The sequence below is a fragment of the Leucopleurus acutus genome, assembly GCF_964270905.1.
Source record: "Leucopleurus acutus genome assembly, chromosome: 12".
Taxonomy (NCBI): Eukaryota; Metazoa; Chordata; class Mammalia; order Artiodactyla; family Delphinidae; genus Leucopleurus; species Leucopleurus acutus.
The window spans coordinates 15,101,092-15,125,452 of NC_139154.1; the positions used below are offsets into that span (position 1 = coordinate 15,101,092).

At 38.3% G+C, this 24,361-nt stretch overlaps 1 protein-coding gene across 3 annotated transcripts in view; it reads left to right on the forward strand.

The window, feature by feature from the left end:
* Positions 1-18,323, forward strand: part of ZC3H8 (zinc finger CCCH-type containing 8) — a 34,533-nt gene extending 16,210 nt beyond the window's left edge. For 2 of the 3 annotated variants that reach the window (XM_082852137.1, XM_082852138.1), the window contains exons 5-9: positions 678-800; positions 1,195-1,306; positions 2,310-2,419; positions 3,670-3,719; positions 17,735-18,323. In XM_082852137.1, the coding sequence (XP_082708263.1) occupies positions 678-800; positions 1,195-1,306; positions 2,310-2,419; positions 3,670-3,699 (375 nt within the window). In that variant the 3' untranslated portion in view covers positions 3,700-3,719; positions 17,735-18,323. Of the gene's footprint in view, positions 1-677; positions 801-1,194; positions 2,420-3,669; positions 3,720-17,734 lie in introns of those variants that run through there. The other variant, XM_082852139.1, reaches the window with a different exon arrangement.
* The last annotated feature ends 6,038 nt before the right edge of the window (positions 18,324-24,361 follow it).

Below are 24,361 nucleotides of genomic sequence, written 5' to 3' on the forward strand. Positions count from 1 at the left end.
TTTGTCCCCATTGTTCTAAAGAGCCTTGTTATTAGACTTCACTTTTTAATCAGAAGTAGTGGTACTTTCCTTCTAAAATTTTTAAATTAATTTTTTAAAACGAGGGCAAGGTACAATAAAATATTCATAATGTTCAGTGATGGAATGCTGTTGAAACTGACAAAACATTAATTTTTTTCAACTGATGTACAAAAGTCCACATCTTACCTGCAGGCCAATTCAGAAGAGTTACTTTTTAATGTTGTTAAAGGTGGTTTAAAATAATTTTGTACGGCCTTCCCTGGTGGCGCGGTGGATAAGAATCTGCCTGCCAATGCAGGGGACACAGGTTTGATCCCTGGTCTGGGAAGATCCCATATGCCGTGGAGCAACTAAGCCCATGCACCACAACTACTGAGCCTGCACTCTAGAGCCTGTGAGCCACAACTACTGAAGCCTGTGTGCCTAGGGCCTGTGCTGCACAACAAGAGAAGCCACTGCAGTGAGAATCCCGCGCACCGCAATAGAGAGTAGCCTCTGCTCGACGCAACTAGAGAAAGCCTGCACACAGCAACGAAGACCCAATGCAGCCAAAAATAAATAAATAAATAATTTAAAGAACACATTTTTTTGTACAATGGAATAAAATATTTAATTTTTTATTTCTCACATTTAGTTTTTTGTTTTTGTTTTCAAAGGATGGTAAACCTAAAGAGAAGCAGCAGCCTGTGAGAATGAGTCAGGGATTCATCAACCAACATACGGTGCAACGCCAGGGAAAACAAATTTGTAAATATTTTCTTGAAAGGAAATGTATTAAGGTATAAAAAATCTGTAAGCAAAAATATACTAAAATGTAAGATATAGCAAAAATGTACTAAAACCAACTCCTCTTTCCATTAGACACTCCAAAAGCATACCTGTACAATTTTAGAACTGTTTCCTTCTGGGAACGTTTCAATTAGGAAATTTTACTGAAATATTCTTTTATGTTTAGGAGAGTAGATAATTTTTTTAAATGCTTTGTGTTAAAAATATTAAGGACTTGACAGATTTTTAAGCAGATATATATATGTGATGTGGTTATGATAGCTCGTTAAGAATTAGACTGTACTGCTTCTAAGACTTTGTTTTCTTCTAGAATCATTAAGTAGGAATTGTAATGACTTAACTATGAGGAATAATGGTTTTTCCTTGTCCCTTCTTTTGGCCCAGGGAGACCAGTGTAAATTTGATCATGCTGCAGAGATAGAGAAGAAAAAGGAAATGTGTAAGTTTTATGTACAAGGATATTGTACCAGAGGTGAAAACTGCCTGTATTTGCATAATATCCTTTATCACAAGGTACAGTAACTTTACTTTTCATAAACATTTACATGAATGTAAAATTTTGAGTGAAACCAAGTGTTTTAGCCATGGCAAAATTACATTATCCAAGCTCAACTCAGTATTGAAGTGATTAAATTGTACACACATTTTTTTTCTTTTTCCCCCAAGCAAGAGTCTTTAGAAATTCTCTCAAATGCACATCCTCTCAACCTGGGTAGTGTAACAGCTTCATGAGACCTATTCAGACCTATCCAGAAAAACTTCTCTGAATTTCTGCTGTGACATCCACTAATTGAATCTATATTCATGTAATCTACTTCATAAAAGAGGCAGGAATTGCACAGTTTGGGAGTACTCGTTTTCTGCACATTCAGTATTGTATAGAGGTACATTGTCCCTTAATTTGAAGAATAACCCTAACTCTTCAGTGTAAATGGTCTAGACATGTTGTAAAAATACAAACATAAACATTTTAGGGTAATTGGACCTTTGATCAACACAAAAGTTGTTTTCCTTCAGTCATTCAATACAAGGAATTGCAAATTCTAACTTGAGAAATTTTTCCTAGAAAACAATATCGAAGCTGTATAAATTGTTCCTATTTTATACAAGCCTAATATATGAAGGATCCAGATTTGTAAGACATATCATTGTCATTGACTTTAATCCCCCCACCGCAAAAGAATGCTTTAAAAATAATCCCATTTCTCAAAGTATTTAAAATACACATCCCTCTCTTATATTGGTGAAATATACCTGTAGTTTATTTTAAGAATGGATATGAAGGAAAAAAGTGTCCTGTGATAGCCAATAAACTTTATAATCATCCTAAAATTAGATTTTTCTTATAACCCAGTTAACAATTTACTGTCTCATATTTTAAATAGAGAATTTGTTTCTACTAGTAGAAAAGAACTTTACGTAGGAAAAATAAAGTTACTAAATTAATAAATTATTTTAGTTGGATTACAGTTGTTCTTTTCCTTAACATTTGGGTTAACATGAATATCCTTGCAAGTTTTACCATACAGGAGCAAAATGTTATCAGGGAGAACATTGCAAGTTTTCACATGCTCCCCTGACTGCTGAAACACAAGAACTGTTGGCTAAAGTAAGTATAATTTTAATTTTTCTTTCTTTTTTTTAAAAATTTTTAAAATTTTTTATTTTATTTTTGGCTGTGTTGGGTCTTCGTTGCTGTGCACGGGCTTTCTCTAGTTGCGGTGAGCGGGGGCCACTCTTTGTTGCGGTGCGCAGGCCTCTCATTGCAGTGGCCTCTCCTATTGTGGAGCACGGGCTCTAGGCGCACAGGCTTCAGTAGTTGTGGCACGTGGGCTCAGTAGTTGGGGCTCGTGGGCTCTAGAGCGCAGGCTCAGTAGTTGTGGCGCATGGGCCTAGTTGCTCCGCGGCATGTGGGATCCTCCCAGACCAGGGCTTGAACCCGTGTCCCCTGCATTGGCAGGCAGATTTGTAACCACTGCGCCCCCAGGGAAGGCCCTGTTTTTCTTTTTTAAAGAATACTTTTGAACTAAGGGTGGAATTTGAAAAGACACTCACAGTTTCTTAAGGAGAGTGCCTCATAGGGTAGCATGTGGGTTATATTAGGACTGATAATCTAAGGATTTACTTCAGTTTAGAAAATTCATTTGTATATTTTTCCTTGTAGCTTAAAGGAAAACTTATACTTACTGCTGGTGTAAATTGGAATGTTCTTAAAACCTTCAGTGTAGTTAGCAACCTTAGTAGCTAAGTTAACCAGAGGAAAACAAAGCAAATAGGAGAAATAGTACTCCTGTTATACTCTTAGAAGGAAAGTTAAGGATCATCAGTTGATAAATATTTTAGGGTTACATCAAAACATAAGTAGTTATTTCAAAGTTTCTTCAAATATTCTTTCAGGTGTAAGAAAAGATAATTGAAAAATAATAGTCGTTTATGTTTGTTCATTTCCCATGTGTTAATTGGAGCTAGTCTCTTCAAAATTAAACTGAAATATAAGTGAAAATAAAAGATTCTTTTAAAACCAAACCATTCCATCTTGCGGCAGAAGTTCCCTTGACTATATTGCAAATTTTAGAAAGTCAAAGGTCCTTGTTTCTGGATATTTTTAGTTGTGAAATATGAAGGGTTACCCTGGAATTAGAAGTTATAGCAAATATTTGGTTGTTTATTAGCATGAATGTATGTGGAAAAAATGATAAATGTAAAAGTCATTTTCCAGTTCCACTTATAGTAAATATTATTAGATAATTACTAGGATGAATATTATTGGAATCTTGAGAAAATTATAAGAGTATGATGATGTACCTGAATTTAATGCATAAAAATGATTGCGTGATTTTTTTTTTTCCCCCAAACTAGGCTTTGGATCCTGAAAAGAAGTCGTCATGAAAGTACAATACATAAAAAAGGTAAAATTAATGATTTAACACTTTTTTCCCCCTCTGAAATGTCTCTAGAAATTGGCATGAGGACATAGGCCTTTTTACATTTTCTCAAATAGAAGTCTTTTTCTCTCTTCTACCTCACTAAAAACTTATAAAATATTTGATACATATAAATAGATATATATGTGGATCTCCAGGGACCTGCTTCCCTTTCTGGATTTGTCACTGTCTTTTTGTGTTTTTATTCTTCTGTTTTGTTTCTTTGTAAATTTACCAAATGTGTATGATTCACCAAATATTATATTTAGTTTTGCTTGGGTTTGGATATTAAACAGTATCATATTCTATACTTATTGGTGACTTGCTGTTTTCACTCAGCATTATGCTTGTAAGATTCATTCATGTATATGCATGCAGCTGTCATTCATTTTTACTCTTGTATAGCATTTATTCTATGAATATGTTACAAATTATTTAGTCATTCTACTATTGACGGACATTGAGGTTATTTTCAATTTTTAAAATATAAACTGTTATTATAAATAACTGTTTCACATGTCTTCTGATGAACATGTGTGTGAGTTGTCCTGAGCGTACCAAGGAATAGAATTGTTGTATCATCTTAAAACTTAAGATAATACCAATCTTTTCTGAAGTACTTATAACAGTTTTTATTGCCATCAACTGTGTAAAAGAATTTCTGTTGCTCCCCACTCACTAATGCTTTATATTGTCACGACTTTAAATTTTTTGACCAATTTAGTGGGTGTAAAAATGATGCCACATGGCTGTATTTTCATCAAGTTCAGCATTTTTTCTTAAGCTTACTGGCTTTTGAGCTTCATCTCTAGGGAAATGCCATTAATGTCTTTTGCCTATGCTTCTGTTGGGCTGATTGTTCTTTATAAATTGATTTTTATATACAAATTGTTTGTGACGTATGTGTGACAAGTCTTCTCCCATTTTGTGGGCTGTCTTTTCACTTTTTCAGTGAGCAGAATTACTTGTTTTGGCGATCTTTTTCTTTATGGTTTTGTGTTTTGCGTCTTACTTAAGAAATCCTTCCCTATCATGAGGCTGTAAAGTACTTTAATTTTTTTTAGGTTTTTGGAGTTTTGCTTTTTACATTTATATTTTAATCCTTTGGAAATTCTATCAGTTAACAGTTGTCACAATAATGGTGTTTAAAACCAACCACAAGACTCTCAGTAGCATATAAAAGTAAACATTTCTTTTTCCATGCATCTGCAGATTGGCTGGGAGTAGGCTGATACAGGCTGGCTCTGGCTGGGTTGGTTGTGCTTCATAAAGCAGAACCACTGGGATGGTTCTGCCCCACATTTGTCTCACTCTCCTCCTGGGACCAAGGGGCTAGCTGGGGCATGTTTTTCTCATGGCATTGGCAGAAGGACAAGAGGGCAAGGCCCTGTTTGTATCACATCATGTTTACTTACAACCCATTGACCAAAGTAAGTCACATAGGCAAGCCCAAAGTTAGGGAGTAGGAAAGTATACTCTACTTTCTGTACTTTCCATGTGGGAGGAGTTGCTAAATTACATGAAAATTTTTCTGAAGGGACCTTGAGGGAATTATGCTAAGCAGAATAAGTCAGAGAAAGAACTATACCGTTATGATTTCACTTATGTCTAAAAAACAAAACAAATGGACAAATAAAACCAAACCAAAATCATAGATTCAGAGAACAGAGTGGTGGTTACCACAGGGGATGGGGATTGGGCAGTGGGTGAAACAGGTGAAGAAAGGGGTCAAGAGGAACAAACTTCCAGCAATAAAATAAATAGGTCATGGGGCTGTAGTGTACGGCATGGTGACTATAGTCAGTAATGTTGTAGAGCATACTTGAAAGTTGCTGAGAGAGTAAATCCTACAAGTTAAGTATGTATGGTGTTAGGTGGTAACTAGACTTACTGTAGCCATCATTTCTCAATCTATACAAATACTGCGTTATTATGTTGTACACATAAAGCCAGTATAATGTTATATGTCAATTATACCTCAATAAAAAAATTTTTTAATTACACGAAAAAGAGGGTAGCTGTGGGTAAAGGGAAAAGGGAAGAATTAAGACTAATTGATTTTTTTTTTTTTAAACAGTGTGCTATAGGGACTTGATTTTCTTTTTTTACCCCATACGGATAACCAATCTCCCAGAACCATTCAAATGAAAAGACTGCCCTTTCCCCACTGATTTGTAATGCCCCCTCTGGTATATATCGAGTTTCCTTCAAACAGAGGTCTATTTCTGGGGTCTCTGTTCTGTTCCTTTTGTCTTTTGCTCTAGTTTTGCTCTAGTTTTGATATAGTTTGATATAGTTTTGATATAGTTTGATAATTTTTCTAATGTTGTTCTTCAGGAGCACCTTGACTATTTTGGACCCTTTTACTTTGTTAGTTTTTTAAAAAACAGCTTTGTTGAGGTATGATTTATATATCACTTGTTGTAAGTGTATAATTCAATATTATTTGGTAAATTTACAGAGTTGCATAGCATCACAAAATCTAGTTTTAGAAGGTTTTTGACACCCCCAAAAGATTCCTTTTACCCATTTGCAGTCACTTCCCAATCCCACTAATGAATTTTCTAGATTTGCCTTTTCTGGGTATTTCATATAAATTTTAACATGTGGTCTTTTTTTGTTTTTGTTTTGTTTTTTTATTTTTGGCTGAGTTGGGTCTTCTTTGCTGCGCGTAGGCTCTCTATAGTTGAGGTGCGCGGGCTTCTCATTGCAGTGGCTTCTCTTGTTGTGGAGCATGGTCTCTAGGTGTGTGGGCTTCAGTAGTTGTGGCACACGGGCTTAGTTGCTCTGCGGCAAGTGGGATCTTCCCAGACCAGGGCTCGAACCCGTGTCCCCTGCCTTGGCAGGTGGATTCTCAACCACTGCGCTACCAGGGAAGCCCCAGCATGTGGTCTTTTGCTTCTGGCTCTTTTCATATAGTGTAATGGTTTTGAGATTCATCAATGCTTTAGCATATATCAGTGATTTTTTAAAAAAATAATTGCTCCATTATTCCATTGTATGGATATACCACTTTTTTTTAATCCTTTCAACAATTGATATTTGTGTTATTTCCAATTTTTAGTTATTATGAATAATTCTGCTGTGAGCATTTGTGTATGAATCTTTGTGTTGTGGACATACTTTTTTTTTTTTTGGAAAATGAGAATTCTAAATATATTGTCAAAATATGCCTTGGAGATAGCACACAAAAGCAATGTTACGAAGGTACCAAATGCGTAAATGAATATTCTCTTGAGGAACTTCTCATCTAAGGACTTTTTTCCCTTTTGGTGGTACAATTAGGAACAGGTGGGTTTTGTGAAACTTTTTGGTGCTGGTGGATGGCTGTCAGTTCAGGGTAGGTTTGGACCTGTGTTATTTTGAAGTACTTTTTCCTCAAGCAGGGATGACTTATTTCTAGGTCATGGGATCAAGAGGTGACTACTTGAGATCACAGAAAACCTTAGGTTGCATCAAGGAAGTATTGGTAGGCAGAAAAATCAGGATGAGCTTATTATTAGCTTTGCAGACATACATTTTTATTTATCTTGAGTAGGTTACTACTTTAGTGGAATTTCTGGGTCCGACAGTAAATACATGTTTAACTTTTTAAGAACTGCCACATTGTTTTACAAAGTGGCTGCATCATTTTACATTCCAGACAGCATTGTAGGAAGATTTTAGTTTCTTTACATCCTCACCAATGCTTGTTATTGTCAGCTGTTTTGATTATAGCTTTTCTGTTAGGGGTGAGCTGGAATCTCATTGTAGTTGTAATTTGCATTTCTCTAATGGCTAATGGTGTTGAGCATCTTTTCATGTGCCGTTGGTGGATTCAGATCTTTGCCCATTTTTTAATTGGGTTGTAAGCTTATTATTGAGTTGTAAGAGTTCTTTATATATGTTGGATACAAATCCTTTATCAGATATATAATTTGCAAATATTTTGTCTCAATCTGTGGCTTTGTCTTTTTGTCCCAATTTGTGCTTGCCTTTTAAAAAGAGTGTCTATTGAAGCATGAACGTTTTCATTTTGTTGTAGTACACTATCAGTTTTTTTCATCATGGATCATGCTTTTGGTGTTTCATCTAAAAATTCTTTGTCTAATCCAAGGTCACAAGATTCATTTTTATGTTCTAAATTTGTTTTAATAGTTTTAACTCTTATATTTATGTCTGTGATTCATTTTGAGTTAATTTTTGGGAATGGTGTGAGTTAGGATCCAAATTTTTGTTTTGCATATAGATACCCAATTGTTCCAGTAAGCATTTAAAAAAACTACCCTTTCCCCACTGAGTTGCCTTGGCACCTTTGTCAAAAATCAGTTGAACTAAATGTAAGGATTTATTTCTGGGCTCTCAGTTGTGTGCTCTTGATCTATAATGTTTATCCTTATATACTGTCACTGTCTTGATCACTATAACTTTATATTTGTTCTTTGGTAGCCAAGGGGAATTGGTTGCAGGATCCCACAAATACTAAAATCCATGGATGCTCAAGTCCCTTATATAAAATGGCATATTTGCAAATAACCTAAGGACATTCTCTTGTATGCTTTAAATCATCTCTAGATGAGTTATAATACCTAATACAGTGTAAATGCTGTGCAGATAGTTGCTGACGCATGGCAAGTTCAAGTTATGCTTTTTGGAACTTTCTGGAATTCTTTTTCCCAAATATTTTTGATCCACAGTTGATTGAATCTGTGGATGCGGAAGCTGCAGATATGGAGGAGTGACTGTACTAAGTTTTGAAATAAGGAATTGCAGGCTGTCTAGTTTTGTTCTTCTTTTCCAAGATTGTTTTGGCTATCCTGTATTTTGCTTTTCCATGTAAATTTTAGGATCAGCTTGTAAATTTCTGCAAAAAACGTATGCTGGACATTAAAGGGATCATACACCATGATCAAGTGGGGTTTATTCCAGGAATGCAAGGATTCTTCAATATATGCAAATCAATCAACGTGATACACCATATTAACAAATTGAAGGAGAAAAACCATATGATCATCTCAATAGATGGAGAGAAAGCTTTCAACAAAATTCAACACCCATTTATGATAAAAACCCTGCAGAAAGTAGGCATAGAGGCCTCAACATAATAAAGGCCATATATGACAAACCCACAGCCAACATTGTCCTTAATGGTGAAAAACTGAAACCATTTCCACTAAGATCAGGAACAAGACAAGGTTGCCCACTCTCACCACTCTTATTCAACATAGTTTTGGAAGTTTTAGCCACAGCAATCAGAGAAGAAAAAGAAATAAAAGGAATCCAAATTGGAAAAGAAGAAGTAAAGCTGTTACTGTTTGCAGATGACATGATACTATACATAGAGAATCCTAAAGATGCTACCAGAAAACTACTAGAGCTAATCAATGAATTTGGTAAAGTAGCAGGATACAAAATTAATGCATAGAAATCTCTGGCATTCTTATACACTAATGATGAAAAAATCTGAAAGTGAAATCGAGAAAACACTCCCATTTACCATTGCAACAAAAAGAATAAAATATCTAGGAATAAACCTACCTAAGGAGACGAAAGACCTGTATGCAGAAAATTATAAGACACTGATGAAAGAAATTAAAGATGATACAAATAGATGGAGAGATATACCATGTTCTTGGATTGGAAGAATCAACATTGTGAAAATGACTCTACTACCCAAAGCAATCTACAGATTCAATGCAATCCCTATCAAACTACCAATGGCATTTTTCACAGAACTAGAACAAAAAATTTCACAATTTGTATGGAAACACAAAAGACCCCGAATAGCCAAAGCAATCTTGAGAGAAAAAAACGGAGCTGGAGGAATCAGACTCCCTGACTTCAGACTATACTACAAAGCTATAGTAATCAAGACACTATGGTACTGGCACAAAAACAGAAATATAGATCAATGGAACAGGATAGAAGGCCCAGAGATAAACCCACGCACATATGGTCACCTTATCTTTGATAAAGGAGGCAAGAATATACAGTGGAGAAAAGACTGCCTTTTCAGTAAGTGGTGCTGGGAAAACTGGACAGGTACATGTAAAAGTATGAAATTAGAACACTCCCTAACACCATACACAAAAGTAAACTCAAAATGGATTAAAGACATAAATGTAAGGCCAGAATCCATCAGACTCTTAGAGGAAAACATAGGCAGAACACTCTATGACATAAATCACAGCAAGATCCTTTTTGATCCACCTCCTAGAAAAATGGAAATAAAGACAAAAATAAACAAATGGGACCTAATGAAACTTCAAAGCTTTTGCACAGCAAAGGAAACCATAAACAAGACCAAAAGACAACCCTCAGAATGGGAGAAAATATTTGCAAATGAAGCAACTGACAAAGGATTAATCTCCAAAATTTACAAGCAGCTCATGCAGCTCAATAACAAAAAAACAACCCCATCCAAAAATGGGCAGAACACCCAAATAGATATTTCTCCAAAGAAGATAAACAGATTGCCAACGAACACATGAAAGAATGCTCAACATCATTAATCATTAGAGAAATGCAAATCAAAACTACAATGAGATATCATCTCACACTGGTTAGAATGGCCATCATCAAAAAATCTAGAAACAGTAAATGCTGGAGAGGGTGTGGAGAAAAGGGGACACTCTTGCACTGTTGGTGGGAATGTAAATTGATACAGCCACTATGGAGAACAGTATGGAGGTTCCTTAAAAAACTAAAAATAGAACTACCATACGACCCAGCAATCCCACTACTGGGCATATACCCTGAGAAAACCATAATTCAACAAGAGTCACGTACCACAATGTTCATTGCAGCTCTGTTTACAATAGCCAGGACATGGAAGCAACCTAAGTGTCCATCAACAGATGAATGGATAAAGAAGATGTGGCACATATATACAGTGGAATATTACCCAGCCATAAAAAGAAATGAAATTGAGTTATTTGTACTGAGGTGGATGGACCTAGAGTCTGTCATACAGAGTGAAGTAAGTCAGAAAGAGAAAAACAAATACCGTATGCTAACACATATATATGGAATCTAAGGGAAAAAAAAGGTCATGAAGAACCTAGGGGTAAGATGGGAATTAAGACACAGACCTACTAGAGCATGGACGTGAGTATATGGGGAGGGGGAAGGGTAAGCTGTGACAAAGTGAGAGAGTGGGATGGACATATATACACTATCAAACGTAGGTGGATAGCTAGTGGGAAGCAGCCGCATGGCACAGGGAGATTAGGTAGGTGGTTTGTGACCACCTAGAGAGGTGGGATAGGGAGGGGGGGAGTGAGGGAGACGCAAGAGGGAAGAGATATGGGAACATATGTATATGTATAACTGATTCACTTTGTTGTAAAGCAGAAACTAACACACCATTGTAAAGCAATTATACTCCAATAAAGATGTTAAAACAAAAAACCAAAACCTATGCTGGGATTTTGACAGAGTTTGCATTCAATCTGTGGAGGATTGCCGTGTTAATAATATTGAGTCTTCTGATCTGTGAACATCTTCATTCATTTAGATTTTTTATTCTCTCAGTGTTTTGTAGCTTTCATTGTGCAAGTGTACTGTTTACACTTTTTCTGTTAAATTTATTCCTACAGATTTTATTCTGGTTGATGCTGTTGTTGAATGGAATTGGTTTTTAAACTTCATTTTTCGGTCATTCATTTGCTGTATTTAGAGAGAGAATTAAGTTTTGTTTATTGATCTTGTTTCCTGAGACTTTGCTGAACTCACTTACTAGCTCTAGTAGGTTTGTGTGTGTGTGTGTGTGTGTGTGTGTGTGTGTGTGGTGTCCCTTAGGAATTTCTACATGTAGGATCATGTTATCTGAGAGTAAAGACAGTTTTACTTCCTCCTTTCTAATCTGTGTGCTTTTTATTTCTTTTTCTTGCCTGATTTCATTGGCTAGAAACTCCTTTACAGCGCTGAATGGAAGTGAGAGAGTGGGCATCATTGTCTTTCTCCTGATATTAGGCAAAAGCGTTCAGTCCTTCATCATTGTGTGTAATTTTTGCTGTCAGTTTTTGAAGCATACTCTATTAATTTGAGGAAGCTCTCTTCTATTCCTAGTTTTATTGAGAGCTTTTGTCATGGATGGGTGTTGGATTTTGTCAAATGCTTTTTCCACTGTTGAGATGCTCATACCATTTTTCCCCTTTATCCTATTATATGACATCCTACATTAATATGGCATATTTGAACATGTAACCAGTCTTGTGCTCTTGAGATAAATCTACTTGGGCATGGTGTATAATCTACTTTATATATTTTGGGATTTGCTTTGCTAATATTTTATTAAGGATTTCTATCTTCATAATGTGTATTCATGTGTAGCTTTTTTTTCTTTGTGATCTCTTTTTCTAGCTTTGGTATTGGTAATACTGGTCTCCTAGGGTGAGCTGAGTAGTGTCCTTTCTTCCTTTATTTTCTGGAAGAGTTTTTGAAGGATTAGTATTATTTTTTTCTTTAATTGTTTGGTAGAATTCACCAGTGAAGACAGCTGAGCCTGAGCTTTTCTTTAACAGAAGATTTTACAAACAGATTCAGTGTCTTTCCTTTTTATAGGTTTATTCAGATTTTTTTTCTTGAGTAAGTTTTGGTAATTTGTACTTCTTATTAATTTTTCCATTTCATCTAAAAGTTGTCTACTTTATTGGTATAAATTTGTCCATAGTATTATTTTATAATCCTTTTGATTTCTGTATCAAAAAGATTTTTATATCAAAAAAAGATTTCTATGTCAAAGATTTTGATTTCTGGGGGACGTCCCTGGTGGTCCAGTGGGTAAGACTCCATGCTCCCAATGGAGGGGGCCCAGGTTCGATCCCTGGTTGGGGAACTAGATCCTGCATGCATACTGCAACTAAGAAGCCCGCATGCCTCAGTGTACTGCAACTACGATGTACTGCAACTAACGTACTGCAACTAAGATCCAATGCAGCCAAAATAAATATTTAACATATAACAAAGATTGTATTAAAAAAATGATTTTGGGGCTTCCCTGGTGATGCAGTGGTTGAGAGTCCGCCTGCCGATGCAGGGGACATGGGTTCGAGCCCTGGTCCAGGAAGATCCCACATGCCGCGGAGCAACTAAGCTCGTGAGCCACAACTACTGAGCCTGTGCTCCAGAGCCCGTGAGCCACAACTCCTGAGCCCATGTGCCACAACTGCTGAAGCCTGCGTGCCTATAGCCTATGCTCTGCAACAAGAGAAGCCACTGCAATGAGAAGCCCGTGCACCACAACGAAGAGTAGCCCCCGCTCACCACAACTAGAGAAAGCCCGTGCGCAGCAGCGAAGACCCAACGCAGCCATAAATAATGAATAAATATATACATACATACATACATCTTAAAAAAAAAAACAACTGTGTTAAAGTATACATTACATGCAATAAATTGCACCCATTTTAAGTGTGTAGTTTAGTGAATTTTAACACATTAATACATACCCATGTAACCACTACCACAGTTAGCACCCCAAAATGTCCCCATGTGACACTTTATAATCCATTCTTCCCCTCCATCAGGTCCCAGGCAACCACTGGTACTCTTTCAGTAAGGAAAGCTTCATTTTGCCAGTTCTAGAATTTCATATAAGTGGAGTCCTGTAATATACTCTTTTGTGTTTGTGTCCTTTGTGCAGCAGAGTGCATTTCTTTTTATTGCTGAATTGTATTCTTTTGGATGGATATACTTCAGTTTGTTTATCCACGCATCTGTTGATGGCCATTTGACTGTTATCAGTAAAGCTTCAGTGCACACTTATGCTCAAGCCTTTGTGGCGGTCCAGTTTTTTCTTGGCTGCACCGCACTGCATGTAGGATCTTGGTTCCCTGACCAGGGATTGAACCAGTGCCCCTGCAGTGCAAGTGTGGAGTCTTAACCGCTGGACCCACCAGGGAATTCCCCTACAATTTTAAATAAAAGTAGTGATAGTACACTTTTGTCCTAGATGTTAAAGGGACCGCTGTTAATACTTCCTCAATTGACTGCAATCTTTGCTGTGATTTTCTGGTAGATACTCTTTATCAGATTAAGGAAATTCCCTTCAAATGGTAGTTTGATAAAAGTTTCAGAGGTTTTTGTTTCTTTGTTTTATAATCGTGAATAGATGTAGATGTTGGATTTTTTGGAATTCTTTTGAGATGAGCACGAGTTTTTCTATTCTGCTAATGTGACGAATTATACCTATGGGTTTAGAAATGTAAAGCTACCCTTGCATTCCTGAGATAAACAAAGTTTTCTAATTTAAAACTGTTTGAATGTTTTGGCATAATCATGATATTCTCTTCTTAATATCTGTAGCATCTGAAATGATAGCTGCCCTTTTATTCCTTATATTGATTATTTGTGCCTTTTATTCTTTTTTTATAAATTTATTTATTTTATTTATTTACTTTTGGCTGCCTTTGTTTCTTTGTTGCTGTGCGTGGGCTTTCTCTAGTTGTGGTGGGGGGGGCACTCTTCGTTGCAGTGCACAGGCTTCTTATTGCAGTGGCTTCTCTTGTTGTGGAGCATGAGCTCTAGGCACGAGGGCTTAAGTAGTTGTGGCACGTGGGCTCAATAGCTGTGGCTCGCAGGCTCTAGAGCGCAGGTTCAGCAGTTGTGGCGCACAGGCGTAGTTGCTCCGCAGCATGTGGGATCTTCCCGAACCAGGGCTCAAACCTGTGTCCCCTGCATTAGCAGGCAGATTTTTAACTACTGCACCACCAGGGAAGCCCCTTTTATTCTTTTTGATCAACTTTTCTGGAGGTTTAACAGTTCTATTATCCTTTATAAAGAACCAACTTTGCTTTTGTTAATTCTGTTTTATATTAATCTTCCATTTCATTAATTTCTCTTCTTTATTATAGCATTCATTTTACATTCTTTGAGCTTATTTTGCCTCAAAATTGATTGTTTCCTTTTCTAATACATACATCTAAACCTATGAATTTCTCTCAATGTACTATTTGATTTATATTCTCAAAGTTTGTTTCATTAAATGTTTTTTATCAAGGTAGTATATTTAGATAGTTTTAAAAGTCATGTAGTTTTACAAGGATTATCATGGAAAAACAGCAAAATGGAAGTCCTTCATTTCATGATTATTTCTGTAGATGCTGAAAAGGCATCCTCCAAAATTCAACGCTTGTTTCTTATTTGAAAATAAATACTTGAGAAGATAGGAATGGATGGATGCTTTTTTTTAAAAAATTGTGGTAAAATACACATAACATATTTACCATCGTAACCATTTTTAAGTGTAGGATTCACTGGTATTTGAGTACAGGCATATTGTTGTGCAACCATCGCCACCATGCATCTTGCAAAACTGTAACTTCATACTCCTTAAAGAAGAACTCCCCATTTCACCCTTCCCCAGGACCTTGGCAATCACCATTCTACTTTCTGTCTTTATGATTTTTGACTACTCAAGGTACCTCTTGTAAGTGGAATCATACAGTATTTATCTTTTCGTGACTGACTTATTTCACTTAACCTGTATCTTCAAGGTTCATCCATATTGTAGCATATTTCGGAATTTCAGTCCTTTTTAAGGCTGAATGATATTCCATTGTATCGGGACTTCCCTGGCGGTCCAGTGGTTAAGACTCCATGCTCCCAATGCAGGGGGTGTGGATTCGATTCCTGGTTGGGGAACCGAGATCCCACATGCTGCACGGCGCAGCCAAAAAATTTAAAAAAAAAAAATTCCATTGTATGTATCTACCACATTTTGCTTAACCACTCCTCTGTCAATGGTTACTTGGGTTGCTTCCATGTTTTAACTGTTGTGAATAACGCTACTGTGACCATGGATGTGCAGGTATCTTTTGGAAACCTTGCTTTCAATTCTGAGTATATACCCAGAAGCAGAATTGCTGGATCATGTGATAATTCTATTTTGAATTTTTTGAGGAACCGCCATACTGTTTCCCAAGAGGCTGTACCATTTTTACATTTCCACCAACAGTACACAGGGTTCCAATTTCTCCCATTCTCATCAACACTTGTTATTTTCAGTTGTTTTGACAGTAGCCTACCTAATGGGTATAAAAGGTGGTTATCTCATTGTAGGTTTGATTTGCATTTCCCTGATTAGTGATGTTGAACACCTTTTCATGAATACTCTTTTACTTGAAAGAATAACTCAGAGGCAGGGACTTCCCTGGTGGTACAGTGGTTAGGAATCCGCCTACCAGGGCAGGGGACACGGGTTTGATCCCTGGTCTGGGAAGATCCCACATGCCATGGAGCAACTAAGCCCGTGTGCCACAACTACTGAGCCTGCTCTCTAGAGCCCACGAGCCACAACTCCTGAGCCTGCACACCTGGAGCCTGTTCTCTGCAACAAGAGAAGCCACTGGAATGAGAAGCCCGCACACCACAGCGAAGAGTGGTCCCCACTCAACAGAACTAGAGAAAGCCAGTGTGCAGCAACGAAGACCCAACACAACCAAAAAAAGAAAAAGAAAAAAAAAAAAACTCAGGGGCAAACTGTTTGGTTTTTTCAGATGTGGATGTTTGGCAAGTAGATTTTCACAAATGAATGGAGTGACCCTGTCACTTCAAGAAAAACAACTGAAAGTATATGTTATTGATGATAAAGTTCTGGCTTTTGAGCAAAAATTACAGTTTTGGAAGATTTGATCTGCCTCTGTGAGCTTGAAAGCTTTCCTGTACTTAAAGACTTTTTGGTAAGATTGGTTGGTGATGATATTAAAGAATGTGATTCTTAAAATGCTATAGAATGAAGCATTCGAAAGATCTGCATAAATTAGTAAGGTAATATTTTCCAAATAAATAATGCATGATATTATAAAGTATGCCTGTGTAAAATATACATCCAACCTACAATGTAGATTAATAGATTTTAATGTAACAGTACAGAAAATTTCTTGTTATGGTTTCAGATTCTACATTGCAGCCAGAGATTTGTTTGCGCTTGCTTTTAATATTCATTGGCCCATCATTTTATTTTTAGCTTTTCTGAGTCAGTTTAGGTTTGTTTCTTTAATAGTGCATAGTGTTGGGTTTTGCTCTGTGAGCCAAGCCATAAATCCATTTTTTTTTTGTAAGTGAATTAATCCGTTCACATTTATTGAAATTACAGAATGTTTGATTTATAGTTACTGTGTATATTATGTTATCTCTGTGATGGTTTTTCTTTTTTTTGCTCTTCGTTTTACTTTCTTCATCTAATTTTTATTCTTTTTCTTCTTCCACTTTTGTCCATTTACCCTTATTAAGTTTCCATTCAAATCTGGTCTGTATTATAGTCTTCATTTTTGATGTGATTACTGTTTCTTCTGTCATTTCTGGGGTCAGTCAACTCTTGTTTCATTACTTTTTTAAAAATCTTTATTGGAGTATAATTGCTTTAGAATGGTGTGTTAGTTTCTGTTTTATAACAAAGTGAATCAGCTATACATGTACATATATCCCCATATCTCCTCCCTCTTGCGTCTCCCTCCCTATCCCACCCCTCCAGGTGGTCACAAAGCACCGAGCTGATCTTCCTGTGCTATGCGGCTGCTTCCCACTAGCTAGCTATTTTATATTTGGTAGTGTATATATGTCCATGCCAGTCTCTCACTTCGTCCCAGCTTACCCTTCCCCCTCCCCATGTCCTCAAGTCCATTCTCTATGTATGGCTGCGTCTTTATTCCTGTCCTGACGCTAGGTTCTTCAGAACCTTTTTTTTAGATTCCATATATATGTGTTAGCGTATGGTATTTGTTTTTCTCTTTCTGACTTCCACAGACCCTAGGTCCATCCACCTCACTACAAATAACTCAATTTCGTTCTTTTTTTATGGCTACTTCCATTTTTTTGGTTCGGTTTTGGACTTAGTTTTTGAATTGCAATTCAAGTTGTTGTGGTTTTTTTTTCATATACCTAAACTGGGATATTTAATCCAGCTTGGATTTTTGTGTTAGTTTTCTTCCGTGCATGTTGTTGTTGGTGGAGTCGGTAGCTAAGTTGGTAAAATCTTTACCAGCTCATGTGTTTTTGTTTTCTCTTTTCTTCTGTAGCTTTGTATGGATGAAGAGTGCTTGTGTCTGCCTGTTGAAGACTATTCAAGACTTGATTTGGAGTGGTTTACAAGATTCCTCACTTAAAGCGCCCTCTTGTGTCATTACAGTGATGTGCACCTCTTCAGTGGGTGGCGCTGAGGGATGAATGTAGTGTCTAAGTGAAGGGTTGGTCTTCACCAGGATGGTTCCAGCCATTGAAACAGGGGAGGAGCATATGTGACAGAGATGCTGGCTGGTGGGTAAACGTTGTGGCAGTAGATTGCAGAAGTCTCTTCTGATTGATTGCGTTTTCTCAATAAAATAGGAAGAAGGTTAGGCTGAGTGAGGATGGAAGAGAGAAAACTACTATGTTCCACTGGGAAGACATTGGGATAATAGACAATGAATGTACAGCTAGATCTTTTCATGTCATTAAATACATTCACAACATATTTTTATTGTTTGCTCGCAGTTCTGTTTTATGGCTTAAATTATGGTTCTGTGATCTTTTAAAACCAGTTTCCTATTGGTGAACGAAAAAGTTGTTTCCGATTTCCTACTGTTATAAATAAAACGGAGCAGTGTCTCTTGCTATACCATTCCTAAACCTGGAGTTCTTAAATTTTTTGTTGTTAAAATATAAGAATGGTTATCTTTTTCATTGGTTCATAAACTGTAGTCACATTATACACTTGTAGAACATAAATTTTAGGAGTGTGGTGATATTTGTAATATAATATTGCAATACAAAAATTTCCAAGCATGAATAATAAGATTCTAAATATGTACTTTTATATAGTGGTGCTGATTATTATTAGAAAAATGAAATTGAAACTATTATCATAATATTGTTTTATTGCTGGGAAAAATAATAGCATCACTAACTTGCTGTATACATTAGAGTCCACCAAAGTTAGTGACGCTTCTTACCAAAGTCTTTTCTGAAAATATGAGTCAGAATTATTTTGGTTGTAACCTAATCCCACAAAAGCAAGAAAGGGAATTGCTTATACTCAAGCAAAGGTATATCAGACAAGACCTGGGAAAGTAAGAAACAGTGATGGATCCTGGGCCCTTAGCACCAGGAGTATGTGAGCTGAGAGTGAGTCATCTCTCAGCGCCCACTGCAGTCTTCCACGTTCACTCCATGGCTGTGATAGGAAGGAGGGAAAGATAATGCACTAGAATCGTCCAGAGGAAGTCACAGGGGAGAGGGGCTGAGTTGATGCTTTAAGAGGGTTCATTACAAGAAGCTTCAATAAGTTAATGAAATTGTGCAAGGGAGTGGTTATATTACCTGTAGAATTGATACTTCATATCTTCTTTAAAGATCACATACAGTGTAAAGGAATTCACGATCTTGTCATAGGGCACAATTGTAGAAGGTACATTTTATGGCCAATCTGTACATAAGCTAACATTGGCTGACATAAAGTTTATGTATGAGAAAAAATTAATTCTTATATTCCAAGAGGCAGTACCCATCTCACCTGTAAACTTAAAAGACCAAGCAGAGATTTGAGGGAGTGAGAATCAGAGAAGTTTAAATAGCTACAACTATCATTATTTTGAAGAGGCAAACATCGCTGTGTCAGTGAAATCTCTTAACTTGTGTTAAATCAAGTTGAGGGAGAGACGTTTTCCCTTAGATGTGCCCTGTGCACCTAAAGCAGCCATCAGGCTGTGGGTCTCTAGTCTGTGGGTTATTACAGCCCTTTCTAACTGGACTCCAGCCTCCAATTTCCACTTTCTTCTCTGCAATTCTCTAAAGAGAGCTTTTCCTCAGAGCAGATTTCCCAATGTACTGCTTCAGTCATGCCTCCACTGTGTTGTACCTTGAATCAGGGTCTGTTTGTCTGCCTGGCTGTAAGTGCTCTGAAGTCTGGCCATCTCGGCCATACGAGGCTTTAGTGCCCATTGGCCTCTGCTCCTCTCTGCTCCCTTCGGTTTCCTCTTATGAAGTAAATCTCACTGACCCTTGATGCAGCTCCAAGCAAGTATGAGTATAATAATACCATAGGTAAAAAAAAATCTGAACCAGAGGAAATATAAGCAAGAAAGTTGTAATGGGGAAAGCCGTACATGGATTTACATGTCATTTGGTCAGCATGGTTATCATGGCTGTATTAAATTTATCTCTGATCTTTTTAAAAATTCTTTTGGCTGCACTGCGTGGCATGCAGGATCTTAGTTCCCCGACCAGGGATTGAACCCATGCTCCCTGCAGTGGAGGCATGGAGTCTTAACCACTGGACCACCAGGGAAGTCCTATCTCTGATCTCTTTTGGAGCCAAAACAAAAAGGATGAAGTGGTTATCTATTTACCTCTCATTTTCAGAAAAGAGGGAGGGTGCAAAGCCTAACTCTTCTAATAATACTTCATAAAAATGGTTCTTACGTAGGTCTTCATTATGGAAATCACTGAGTAGAATGGAGAGAATTCTTATTTCTAAGATTCTTTGTGACAGGTTTCATAAAACTTTTTTACAGTCAGTTACTGAAAGCCACGTGACAGCAAAACTCAATTTTTGTCATTTGGTAAGAGAATATAAGTCACGTATGTAGTCTTCCAGTGTGTTAACTTGATCTAGTTGTAGAATGTCAGGAATTCAGGCGCAGAGGTATTGAATGACCTGCTCCCTGTCTTAATAGGATTCCTGACTTCCAGCACAGGTACGTCAGTTCACTGACTAGTTTTAATAAACATAACCATTGAGGGGTTAAAAAAATACTGATGCCTGGGGCCCACTCCCAGAAATTGTGATTTTGGGGAGTTTGGGGGGAAGGCTGGGATGTGGACATGAGATTTTTCAGTAGTTCCCAGATGGTTCTACATACGGCCATTGAAAACCACTGGTCTCAACAACTAATGGGAGTGCCATTCTTGCCAGTAATTGCTTTAAGCTTTATTTGTTGTTGTTTTGTTTGTTTGTGTTTTGGCTGTATTGGGTCTTCGTTGCTGTGCCCGGACTTTTTCTCTAATTGTGGTGAGTGGGTACTACTCTTCGTTGCAGTGCGTGGGCTTCTCGTTGTCGTGTGCGGGCTCCAGAGCTCAGGCTCAGTAGTTGTGGCGTACGGGCTTAGTTGCTCCGCGGCATGTGGGATCTTCCCGGACCAGGACTGGAACCCGTGTTCCCTGCATTGGCAGGCGGATTCTGAACCACTGCGCCACCAGGGAAGCCCCGGTTTAAGCTTTAAGTACGAATTCATGTCCTCTGGTGTGCTTCTGGAAAAGCTAACATCTCTTGAGATAGACGGGAAGAGGTTAGACGTTGCCATGCCTAAATAGACTCCCAGAACTGATGCAGCTGTCTTAAGGACCTCAAGGGGAGCCAGCTAAGCAGCTGAAGACGACAGAGAAAAGAGATGGGAAGAAGCTGGGTCCGTGAGAACAACTGAACCATGGAATTCTCCGCTCTTAGAGAGGAGATAGCCAACCTTCAGATTTCATGTTACGGCACATGAAATCATATATTCTCCTTACTGTTTAAGCCATTTTGATTTGGGCTTTATAGTACTTGCAGCCAAAGGCAGGCTAATACACGTGAGCCAAGGATAAGCTACTTTTGTCCATCCGAAGGCCATGGGTCCCCACTCACCGCCCTCTTCACCGGAGGCTGTGTTCACTGTCTGGGCTCCTGCAGGCAGCACACAGTAAGAAACGAGTGTATTTATTTTTGTGGTCGACATCTCTGAAATTGGGGTGTACTTTACAGTTGATAGAATATCATATTTTCATTGGCAGGTTATTTTTTCTTATTGGTACATTAAAAATGGTGGCTCTTATTAAGTTACTGACATTTAGATTTGATTGAATGTAATTTTTAAATGAAATTACATATGTGTATAGGGAAAAATTTACTGTGAAATAAAATTTGTTATGGGATTTATTTTGGATTAATGAATTATGAAAACATAAAAAGGTTTTTAATGAAAACAAGTGATTCCCTGTATCCTCCCTTTTTCCCACCCCCTTTGTGGGAAGTAGAATTCTAAGACGGCTCCCAAGATTCCTCGTCCCCAGTGAACACAGCCTGTATAACCTGCTGAGTGTGAGCATTACTGTGAATAGGATGGACTTCACTCCCATGGTTAACTTACATTATATGCCAAAGATGAAGTGGTTTTTACCTTTGGTGTAACTAAGATCTCAAATCAGTTGATTCTGAGTTAATCAAAAGGGAGATGATCCCAGGTGGAGCCTAACTAATCAGATGAATCCTTGGAAGAGACTGGGCTCTTCCTGAAGTCAAAGATTAGAAGCGTCAGATTCCCCTACTAGCCTTGAAGTAAGCTGCCCTGTTTCGAGAGGGCCGTGTATCCAGAACTGTATCCAGAACGACAGGGAAGAAACGGGAGCCTCAGTCTTAAAACCACAAATTACTGAATCCTGCCGACAGCTTTCAGAACTTGGAAGAGGTGCTCCAGGCTTGTTTTGTATGTTCCTACCTCAGCCCTTGAATGGGCCATTTCTCTAAGGAGCCCAGATTCCTTTTAATTGAGAAGACAGTCCCCAACTTAAAATGGTTCCACTTAGTGATTTTCACACACGATGGTGTGAAAGTGATTGCATTCAGTAGAAACCATGCCTGGGTTTTTGAGTTACGATCTTTCCCCTGGGCTAGTGGTATGTGGTAGAACGCACTCTCATGATGGGCAGCCCTGCAACATGAGACTAAACAACCGAGAGCTTAACGACCATTCTGTACCCAGACAACCTCCTGTTTTTCACTTTCAGTACAGCATTCAATACATTACATGAGATAGTCAACACTTGATTATAGACTAGGCTTTACGTTAGATGATTTTGCCCAACTAACTATAGGCTAATGTAAATGTTCTGAGACATTTCAGGTAAACTAGGCTAAGCTGTGATGTTCAGTAGGTTAGGTGTATTAAATGCATTTTCAGCTTATGATATTTTCAGCTTACAGTGGGTTTATTGAGACGGAACCCCGTCGTAAGTCGAGGAAAATCTGTAGTAGTTACAATCCAGGATCTGGGTGCTGGGTGTGCTTATTGCTTTTGAGTCCGGTCAGCTGAAGACAGGCCCTGAGGATGTAGTGTGAACCGTCATACAAATCAAAGACAATTTAGGGAGGAGTGGATTTGGCTTTTGAGGAGCTCCCCGTCTCTTCTGCCTGGTCTGGGGGACTATGGGTCCTGGTCTTCAGTTGTCATTTTGGGGCTCTTGATGTTCAAGGCTGCTGTGGAGCTGAGGAGAGGAGAATGGGATTAGGGCAAGTCATTGTCACGAGGCGTTTTACCCAGATGCAGCTGTTTTTCATGAGTAAATTCTCTTTGAATTGTTGTAAGGCTTTAATTTCCAGAATTCTGCAAAAGTTGATTTTCACTGTTTTTGCCAGTGTTCTCTCATGCCTTTTATGGAGTAGTAGGTTTCAGAGATTCTTAGTCTGTCATTCCAGAAGTGGTAACAACAGTTCACTTTTTTTTTTTAAAGAAGATGTTGGGGGTAGGAGTTTATTAATTAATTAATTTATTTTTGCTGTGTTGGGTCTTCGTTTCTGTGCGAGGGCTTTCTCTAGTTGTGGCAAGCGGGGGCCACTCACTATCGCGGCCTCTCTTGTTGCGGAGCACAGGCTCCGGACGCGCAGGCTCAGTAGTTGTGGCTCACGGGCCTAGTCGCTCCGCGGCATGTGGGATCCTCCCAGACCAGGACTCGAACCCGTGTCTCCCGCGTTAGCAGGCAGATTCTCAACCACTGCGCCACCAGGGAAGCCCCAACAGTTCACTTTTAAGTATTTGACTTTTTTTTTTTCATGCCTGTACTTTAGAAATATTTATCTTTGATATGAAGACTGAATGTGTGCCATTTTCCTAGTACTTTTATTTCAGAATCCCCCTTTCCTGCCTGGCGGTCCAGGAACTCATCTTCCTGGCAGGATGCTCCTCATTCCTGAGTATTTAGGGCCTTCGTTCCTGCTCCAAATGTTTAAACTGCCTTTTTCAGGGGTTCCACAGAAGTGGCCTTATTTACCGTTCACATAAGTCTTAAATAAATACGAGTTTTGTATCCCAGCTGTATCCTGCGCAAAAATATTTCCAATTTATTTGCCTGGATGTGTTGCTTGGCAGGTAAATTTGTTACATAATAATATAAACTGGACTTTAATCTTGGACTTCCTGAACAGATTTGTGATTCAGCCCATATCTGCTGACACACCAGCTCTTTCAGCCTTCTGTGTGCCTGAGAACTGCAAGCCAACTTCAACTTCCTCGTGGAGCTGAGCTCAGTTAGGTGAACCCGGAATCAACAGAAATGCTCCTTATTTCAGCCAGAGGCACATAAAACAGTCATTTCAGTCCATGAAGAAGGAAAACCTGGTCCCAGTGAATTCCTGATTGTCTCGGGGGCTGAATGGCTGTCCTTGTGCAGCTGTGAAGGGTTCTATGTTCTTCCCAAGCTGGGGAGGTGATGCGAGCCGCCCCTCAGGAAACAGAAGCCGCCCAGCCTCCCGCAAGACCGCCAGCAGCTCTGCAGGTCTGTGCTCTTGGGGATGCGCCTTCCAGCTAGATCTGCACCAGAACAAAGAAGGGGGAAAATGACCTTGACTTTCGAATGGGATGTGCAGGCCCCTCCAGCTGGGGGTTCAGAAGGCAGGAGGGGAAGGAGGAGCAGACGGG